General features: G+C 35.2%; 1 protein-coding gene across 2 annotated transcripts in view; it reads left to right on the forward strand.

The window, feature by feature from the left end:
- fibcd1b (fibrinogen C domain containing 1b) overlaps positions 1–10027 on the forward strand; it is a 171570-nt gene extending 161543 nt beyond the window's left edge. For both annotated transcript variants that reach the window (XM_028463541.1, XM_028463542.1), the window contains one exon: positions 8742–10027. In XM_028463541.1, the coding sequence (XP_028319342.1) occupies positions 8742–9007 (266 nt within the window). In that variant the 3' untranslated portion in view covers positions 9008–10027. The remainder of the gene's footprint in view (positions 1–8741) is intronic.
- The last annotated feature ends 565 nt before the right edge of the window (positions 10028–10592 follow it).

The following is a 10592-nucleotide window of genomic DNA, read 5'->3' on the forward strand; positions in this document are numbered from 1 at the left end:
AGTTAATAAAACTACAATCCAAATACAAGTAAAACTATATGTCGTCGCCGAAAAGAAAAGGTTTGTTGTGTTTTTTCCCCGATAGACGTGATACGTGACTTTCGCCCCCGTCCAATCAGAACCCTTCCCAACCCCCACACGAAGGCGGAATTAAATAGATAATTGAATGTTTTTGCTGCTGGTTTTACTGTTGAATGTTTTCTGTTGCACTTTTTAATCATGTAAAGCACGTTGAGTGGCCTTGAGTATGAAATGTGCTATACAAATACATTTGCCTTGCCAAAAGCTGAATAAACCTGTTTACCATGTAAACCTCAATTCGGAATTACTATGTCCCTGTTAACACGAAGCAGAACATTTTCATTTCGAATAATTTAATTCCGAATTATGAATTTTGAATTTTAAAAAACCTATGGCCACTGAGCGCACACACTGAGGCCTCTGCCTAAAGAGGCTCTGCTATGTTTTGACTACTGCTATCAGTAACATACATAACACTGAGAGCAATGAACACCAGCGGATTCACCGAGACACACACGCTCCGGATCCCAGACCGGTCTGTTCCCCCAAAACCCCTTTGGCAAAGTAAACCCTGAATCCGCTTCTGACCAGCAACCCTAAAGCTTGACTGCGTCTCATTCATAAGTTGACTTACATTGTTTTTTTCTCACCTTATTCCCTATTGTTGTGACTATTTCAGTTAAAAACTAATATATTTAGGTGTGTTGTTCTTGTAGACAGACTCCCCCTCGTGCTCCCCAACTATCAACCCAAAGCCAGCTACTTGTCAATTTGATTAAATTACCAGCAATTAATTGTACATCTTGACCTGCAGCGTAAACAAAAAAACGCTGTCCTCAGAATAAAGAAGCAACATAATGGACCTTTAGGGAGTGCTGTTTGGAAAACACAACAGAGAGATTTGGCTCAGATATGACATATGTAGGAGGATAAAGGGCTGGAAGAAAGCAATATGGGAGAGAGCAGAGACAACAGATGTAAACAACAGCAGGGAGTAAATAAAAGTCATGATAGAGATTATTAAAAGAGAGTGTTGGAGCAAAGAAAGCACAAAGAGAAGCTGTTAGTCAACTACAGTGTCAATAAAGAAGGCCTCCATTTACGACTGGGCAATATGGACCAAAATTCACTATCTCAATAGTTTTTCTCAAAATGTAAATATTGATCATTTTAATTTAAATAAAGTCTGACCAGTTAAATTTGCTGATACAAAATACCACACAGGCTAAAATAACATCATGGTGATTTAAGATTGGGTGGAAAAAATGCTAGCAGTCCCCCAAAGTAAATGCACAAAATTACTACAAAAACACAAATTAACAGAGAACTACACAAAAGAACAACAAAAATATTTGATAGGACAAAAAATACACAAATGGAGAAAAAAATGCACAGAAGAACAACAAAAATCCAAGAACAACATACATACCACAAAAATACAAAAAATTACTCGACATCCTAAATTATGGAAAAATACACAAAAGAACAACAAAAATACAAAGGACAACAAAATACACAAAATAACAAAAATGAACAAAAGAACAACAAAAGGTGAAAAAATACACAATGGAACAGCAAACATCCAAGAACAACATAGACACTAAAAAATACACACATGAACAACAAAATTACATAGGACAACAAAATACACTAAATGATAAAAAAAAAACACACAAAAATACACCAAAGAAAACCTACAAAAATGTACAAACAAACAGAGAAATGCACAAAAGAACAATAAAAATACATTAAAAAGAAACAAAAAGAGAAAAAAATGTCCAATGGGACAACAAAAATCCAAGAACAACATATATACCAAAAATACACAAAAACAGCAAAAATACAGCTAAAAAAACCTACAAAACATATACAAACAGAGAAATACACAAAAGAACAACAAAATACACAAATGGAGTTAAAAAAATACATTTATTAACAAACAGCTGCACAATATTTGCCACTTTTGGCTTTTTCTCCTATAACGGACAGCACGTGTGAGTGAGTTCTAACCATCTAACTGTGCTTTTTCATGCTGTTGTGAGAAGTATTGAAAACAGTTACTCCTGAAACGAGTATTTTAAAACAAAATAAGCTATATAAGAAACAAATCTATATACTGTACATACTGTAAATATAGACACTAATCTATATATTGTCAAAAAAGAAGACTCGATATATCTTGACTCTAGATGTATTGCCCAGTGCTACTACCTCCATGGCCTTGAGTCAGATTCCCTGTTGAACTTTGAATTCAGTCAAACTAACGATGGTCAAACTGAGTGCCTGAGCTCCCTTTAGCCTTGGCATCCAGTGTTATTAGTGTTGTTTTGTTGGGTTCCAACTGTTTTGACAGGTGCTTATTTGAGCTGATAGCAGCTGGATCTAAATGGGCCTCGGGCAGAGCTGCTCGCCCGCAGCCACCAAGGTGACATCTAACACCTCCATAACAAGACTTTAAGTGCTTTTTCTTTTCCTTTCCTTTTTTTTAACTCTCCTGCATTCCTACTACTACTCAGTCGGACTTCCTATTATCGTCGATTACACAGAGATTTTTTTTTCCTAATGTCAAAAAAAAAAAGAAAAACACAAAACATGAATATCAGACATATCTGTCAAATACATTTTCCCACTGACTGGTTACAATAGCCAAACCAAATTGAGAGTGAGTGTGATGAGCTGAGCGACTTCATCCAGTGCAATTAAAGCCGTTTGATGGCGTTACCTGATGGATGTAGCGCACTCATCTGTTCTGCTCACGGCTTTATCACAGCATCCACTTCTAGTCACAGTGGGAAGCAGAAAGAAAGAAAGAACCATATTCTACTGTATGTGAGATTAGTCCCAAGGGCTGCTGCCAGCTTTAGTTTAAACCAGTGTTTCTCAAATGGGGGTACGCGATGGCACTACAGGGGGTATTTGACAGAAAGAGAGAGGAACATTCACAAATGAAAGCATTAAAATATGATAATAATCATACTAAATATTATCAGCAACTCACAAAACGGCAACAAAAACACTCAAACTAAGAGAAAAATATATACTTGTGACTAAAAAGAACAGACAAACAACACGACAAAACAATACTTGCTATTACCAGCAACACACAAAATGACAACAAAGACACACAAAATGAGAGAAAAACACACAAGATCACTACAAAATACACAAAAATAAAAGAGAAACACACAAAAACACACACCTTGAGATAGAATAATTTATATAATAACAACAACACAAAAACAACAACAAAAACACACAAAATAAGAAAGAAATATACTGAATAATGAAACGAAAATACACAAAATGACACAGAAAACCCACAAAATGATGATAGAAATGATCTTGATCAGAACACGAAGTGAAAATACAAGTGTTGGTTTCACATCATGAGCTAAAAGGTTTGAGAAGCACTAAGTTTAGTCCATCAGAGGGAAATATTGATTTTTACTTTTGTCAATCTCCAGATAATAGAACACAAATGAAATAAAACATCAGGACCATATGTTGTGCTATAAGTTAGTACATCATAAACAGTAAGAACACTTTTCTGAGCAATATAATTAATGAACACCAAACGTGTTGCTTTTTCTCTCCTTCAGATAATATTTATCCACTGATTTTGTTCATTTGTCACTCGCCTTATTCATTTTGGCTCTGAAGCATTGAGGTGGTAGCTGCTACATGTTTAGCATTGAGGTGATAGCTGCTACATGTTAGCACTGAGGTGATAGCTGCTACATGTTAGCACTGAGGTGCTAGCTGCTACATATTTAGCATTGAGGTACTAGCTGCTACATGTTTAGCATTGAGGTACTAGCTGCTACATGTTTAGCATTGAGGTGCTAGCTGCTACATGGTTAGCATTGAGGTGATAGTTGCTACATGGTTAGTGTTGAGGTGATAGCTGCTACATGGTTAGCATTGAGATGGTAGCTGCTACATGGTTAGCATTGAGGTGGTAACTGCTACATGGTTAGCATTGAGGTGATAGCTGCTACATGGTTAGCATTGAGGTGCTAGCTGCTACATGTTTAGCATCGAGGTGCTAGCTGCTACATGGTTAGCATTGAGGTGGTAGCAAAAGCTCTGGTGATCGGAAAAAATTATTTCTTGCACAATCTGCACAAAACTGGGCTTTTGTTTTCCATCCAGTGTTTTTATAGCAAAAATTAAAACAACAAAAACACGGCAGTCTTGTATTGTAGTCTCTGCATTAGTATTTTGGGTATACCGATAACTCTTGAGCACTGTTTGTAGTTTTTAAAAAAAAAATTATTTTTTTTCTGGAATTAATTAATTGCAATTAACGTGTTAAAGTCACAGCCCCTACTTTCAACATTAGTGAACTTTGCATTTCCATATTTAAATGATATAAATATGTAGTATATACTGTATAAAGCACTGACGATATCAAAGCAATAGGTGACAGGTAGTGATAATATTTATTTAATTTGGGGACATTTTGTCCATAATTTGAGGATTGTGCAGGATTTTGGAAAAACTAGGTTTCTTTCACAATTTGAGAATAAAAATGGCTTCCATTGCGTTATACAAGCATGGGGAAACTACCAAGCCCTGCAATTACTGTGGAGTTACGTTGAATAAGTGACAATTTTAGTGAAACTCCACTTGAAAAACTGTAAAGTTTTACTTCCAAATAAATCTGTTGAAATGTTGTTTTTCTTTTAATAGTTTATCATTTTCCATGGATGCCAATATTTACGTTTGAATATGATGCAGTGATTTAAATTTACTCCCAATTTCTGTTTGATTTTAATAAATAATTTCCATGAAAAGTTTCTCAATTTTGAATATTGACAAAATTCCTGAGCTTAAATTCCCAGATTTTTTACAATCCTACTGAAATATCCACAGCTAAGCCGAGAGTAGCACAATTTTCAAATGCAAACTACAAACGTATTTATTCAGTCTGGCTTTTAAGTAGTGCTTTATGATTTTTATAATTTTAATTTCTTTTTAATTTTAACATTTTATATTTTTTTTAAAATTGTTCTCTTCTTTGCTTTGTTTTTATTTCAGATTCTTTTTTATTTTATCATCTTTTTAATTATTTGATTGAATTACTTCTGTGTGCATTAGTCTCTAAACCTTTTTATCATTTCTAACTTTTGTTAATCACATAAGCACATTTCTGTGAAGCACTTTGATCTATGATTGAATTAGTAAGAAAGGTGTGATATAAATGAAGTTTGATAAATGATGTGGTTATTTCAGTTTTACAGACACTTATACTTTCCCCTGCGGGCCGATTTGGATGTTTTAAAGGGCTGGATTTGGCGAAGAAAGCGTAAAGTACATTGTTAATCCTTTGAACATCTATAAATGCTGAAACGTTTGTGTCTAGCACAGCATCTGCTTCGGTTGCTGGCTTTTGTTTTACTTCTAAACCTCTTAGAACAGAAGCGTTATTGATTTTGAGAAATTGCCAGCGGTCTTTATGTAGTCAAAAGATATTTTCAGCTCAGCAGTTTGATTATGTGGGGTTTTTAAGTAGCTATAGACTTCCCCCCCCTCGACCATGATTAAAGAAAACCAGCATCAGCTTCACTTCATTATAACGTTCACAGATACAGGTTCCTCAAGTAAATTGGCTTCTCACAGATTACAGGTAGTATGTACACTTTTAAACGTAATTCAAATAGGTGCATAACTACATAAATTAAATTCAGCAGGTCTGATAAAAAATCTATTTGGTGTATTTTTACCTTTTGGCTTGCTTCTACATACTGTGGTTGATGATGATGACAAATTGGTAACAAGGTCAACTGAGATGAAAAAAAGGTGCTCTTGAGGTCAATGAGGTATTTAGTTATTCTCACATTTAGTCATTTTTGTTGAAATCGTACAATCAGAAGAATTGTTCACCAGTTTGAAGGAAATCACTGGTTATTGTTTGCTTTTACCTCGCTGGCATTGGTCGAATAAAAAGTGTAAGACAGGCAGCAACGCTAAAATGAGTTCTTTTGTTCGCATTTCAATTCATTTTAAATTAAAGAAGTGGGCTGTATAACTATTTTCTTAAATCTGCAGGAGACAATTTCTGTTTAACAAATAAAGACGTAGTATAAGAGTTATAAATCAATGAATCAAAGATAATTTATTCACAAACATCGCACCATTGTTTTAATAAGTTCATTTTGTTGTCTTTTTGAATAATATATTAAGGTTTCACGTATTCAGATGACCTTTATTTTCAGGAAAATTACTTTGATATCTTGACATGTTTGACATATTATTCAAAAAGAAGACAAAATGAAACTTGCTGGAAATATTGCTATTTAAAGCAAATAGCAGATGCCTTTGAAGAAGACTGGCAGTTGACAGTCGAAACATTAATTCAAACATATTTATATAGTGCAAATTACAACAATAGTCATCTCAAAGAGCTTAAAACATAAAATTCAACAAAACTCCATTTTAACGGAAAAATCAAAGTAAATTTCCTGCAAAAAAGTTGTTTTGTCGTAATTTTTAGTCTGTGAAAAAACACCAGAAATATGATGGTCAGTCATTTTGGCAGAGTTTTTGGGGGAAAAAAACAAAAATCCCAAAAAAATAAGAATGAAGTAAAAACAGTTTTTTGCATCCAGTTCTTTAGTTAGAATTTCAACCTATTTCAAGGTTAAGAATTAATTTATATAAGTTGCTCAAGACAATATTTTTTCAACAGATAAGCCTTTAAAAATCAATAAATCAAATATAATTGATTCACAAACAAAAATAGAAAGTTGAAATTGCAGCATGAAAATTCTGTTTTGATCTCCATTGTAGACACTTGGTTTGCTGACATGTCAGAAAAGCATAGGCGGGGTTTGAGATTCTTGCCGGGAGGGGCAGCAAAAAAAAAAAAAAAATTTGAAAGTCCAATAACAGATTATGGCATTAAAAGTCTCTAACAACGTTACTCCGCAGTCCGTATTCGCTGATTTTCTATGTGCTCGCGTAGCCGGTGGATGCCGATTTAGTCGCGGGGTAGGCGGGCGAGTAGTATCACAACACCGCTCAATCCACCGTTTTATATCTAAGCACTGAGCGCAGGGTTTGCTCGTTCTCTGTTCGAGCCGGCTTGTTTTCTCAGTGCATCACTACCAATAACACACGAGTGAGTCTATGGAGCACCTACAGTGTCCGCCATGTTGTAAACAAAGCACTCAGCTGCTACGGGAAGCAGGAGGGTCAAATGTCACTGTGTTTTTTGGCACTTCAAATATTTGTATATTGTGCACTGTAAATTATATTAAAAATTGGAAAAACTAATGAAAACTTTTGACCGCTAAGGGGGGGCAATGCCCCCCCTGCCCCCTGCAAACTCTGCATATGCAGAAAAGTGTCACGCATTGCATTATGGGATGTGGAGTCCCGTAGACCAGTGTTTTTCAACCTTTTTTTAGCCAAGGTATAAAGTGAGAGAGAGTGAGAGAGAGAAAAGCACTACGTTGCGGCACAGTGGTTGAAAAACGCTGCCATAGACAAATGCAAACAATTGTTGTTAAAGTCATTCTTACCTTGATTTATCGTGTTTATTTGCCAGAATGGCTCGACCCTTTCTAGTTTGTTCCTGGTATTCCCTGTGATCACCTCACTGGCCAGATTTTTTGCGGCAGCTGTACTGGGTTTGGGCACGGACATCTGGTCAAAATTTCGGACTTTTGACAGGAAGGCTGTGAAATGCATGTTGCACAGGAAAATATCTAGATTTATGTTTAAAAAAATATTATATATGTGTGTGTTTTCAACGGCTGTCTTTGAAAAACTAAATTTGGTTGGTTGAATTCTAAAAAAGAAGTTTGTCGCGATTTAAGGACCGTGGCAAAATGTGGGTCCCAGGGTGAGACCAGTTTAGAACCCCCTGGTCTACGAGACTTCACATCCCATAATGCAGTGCACAAAACTTTTCAGTCATTGTCAATCTTAACCTTCCACATTTGTTTGCGCGTAAATTAGCTTTAACGATACAAATACCGATAATTGACTTGATTATTCTGGAATACCTGAAATAGTTGTCTTTTGAATAATAATAATTTTAAAAAATCTGGGGTTTTTATATATTGCGGTCTCCTTTCCTATCAAGCTTTAGGCATCCGTCGCGTAGGGCGCCATAATAAAATGGATATTAACCTTTTTTTGTAAAAAGCTTCACTTGTGGCTAAATATTCCTCCAATCAATGAGTTGAAGGATTAAACACAATTCTGATCAGCTTCAACAGGTACTTGATACTCAAATTATTAAAATTAAAGGTTTATTTTTCTTTTATTTTTTCTGCCTTGATTTGAGACAAAAACTTTTTAATTTGAAAATAATAAGCAAGGCAAGGCAATTCAATGTGATTGATTAAAAAGTAAAGCAGAAAACATTTAACAGTTTAAAAATCAATAAGAGCATTAAAATCAGCAGTAAAAACATTTACAATCAGCAGTAAAAACTTAAAATCTACAATATTATGATTAAAAACCTTCATCTCAGTCATACATAGTAGACTGCGTAGGTAGTCATATTAAAATCAACCACAAATAATGGATTACTTTAATGTGAATATGAGTAGTAAATGAGTATAGTGGTAAATATGAAATAAATATGTATGATAAGTTTGGCATGCGGAACTTTTTGGTTTAGCAAATTTAATAAACATATTTTTTGTTGTTGTTTTGCAGCTTTGTGAAGGTAACCCATTTGTTTGTTTGTTTTTGTTTGTTTTCAGGCGATTCTCTGCTCAAGCACAACGGAATGAAGTTCACCACCAAAGATCGCGACAACGACCATTCCGAGAACAACTGCGCGTCGTTCTATCACGGCGCGTGGTGGTACCGCAACTGCCACACCTCCAACCTCAACGGTCAATACCTTCGCGGCCAGCACACTTCGTATGCCGACGGCATCGAGTGGTCCTCCTGGACTGGCTGGCAGTATTCCCTCAAGTTTTCCGAAATGAAGATACGTCCCACTCGTGACCCGGAGAAAAAATGAAACTAAGAGAGAAAGAAAAAAAAAACACAAAGAAGAAGAAGAAAAATATATAACTTTTTGAAACATTATGAATCATGACTACTGACAGATAGATGGAGTTACTCGTGTCGATATTGCTTGTTCACCACTAAAAACATGTCTTTTTTTTTAGTTTAGTCGACTTTTGCTTTTGTTCTCTTCGCTCCTTGGTTTTCTGTTACTGGCGCTCCTCGTTCTACCCATGACTCCTTAAATGTGATGCTGATTCTTTTCTTTTTGTGATGAACAAAACACCAGATCCTCGACGTATCGCTATGGTGATCTCACCATCTTGTGCAGAATCTCACACTGGTGGTTTTCTCCCATTTATGCTGAAATGGCAGAAAGGAACTTTTACATGTACAAGGACAAACCCTCCTCAAACATTGAAAAGAGATACAAATTCAATTTTTTTCTTTCCACAGTAAAGAAAGTAAGTCTGTGTTTTACAGACAAGAAAAGACAGCATTACGTTCTGAGTGAATTCAACCCAGCAGGGTAGTGATAAGAAGTACACAACTCCAAAAAAAACAATAGAGAAACTGGATCCAAAGTGAGGTGAGGTAATATTAGATAAAGAAAAGAAGAAGCAAGAAGAAGAAACGATAAAAGACGGAAAGGATGAAGAGAAGAAATCGAGTTAAGGAAGAAGGAAATCTAAAACTATGGAGGATCTCGTTTTTCTGACTCGGACCATTAGGGAGCATATTGGGCTGTTTGTCTGATCTGACTGTCAGCTGAGCACTGGCCAACTCACAGATGGTATTACCACCCAGCACTTTTTAAACCATGTGTTGGTCGCTACATGTTAGCATGCATGTGTACGACGTGTGTCTACCAGGACACTCGGAGAGTTATTTAACACCGTCAGTTTACGACATCGACTGCATTTGCGTTTTGAAGACGGACAGAATGAATAAATCTAGAGCAGTGTTTCTCAAATGGAGGTAGGTGTACCCCTAGGGGTACACAATGGCACTACAGGGGGTACTTGAGAGAGAGAGAGGAAAAATTAACAAATTAAAGCATTAAAAATGTGGTTTTATGTTTGTTTTTAGTTAAAAATGATAATCAGACTAAATAATACTAGCAACTCACAAAACAACACAAGATTTGAGAAAAATACACTGAAAAATAAAAAGAACAGACAAAACCACAACAAAATACACAAAATGACACCAAAAACACAGACACTGAGATAATAATTTAGATAATTAACAAATGAAAGCATCAAAAATGTGGTTTTATAGTCTTAATTTTTAGTTTAAAATGATAATCAGACAAAACATTACCAGTAAACTAAACGACAACAAAAATTACACAAAATAAGAGATAAATATACTTAGAAATAAAAAGAACAGACAAACAACGACAAAATACACAAAATGACACAAAACTAAGAGAGAAAAATGCACAAGATCACTACAAAGCACACTAAAATAATAGAGAAACACACAAAACCACATAAAAAACAAACAACACCGAAAACACACAAACTGAGAGAGAATAATTTAATTAATACCAAAAACACATAAAATATGAGAGAAATATACTGAATAATAAAAAG

Source organism: Gouania willdenowi, chromosome 12 (assembly GCF_900634775.1).
Source record: "Gouania willdenowi chromosome 12, fGouWil2.1, whole genome shotgun sequence".
NCBI classification, from domain to species: Eukaryota; Metazoa; Chordata; class Actinopteri; order Blenniiformes; family Gobiesocidae; genus Gouania; species Gouania willdenowi.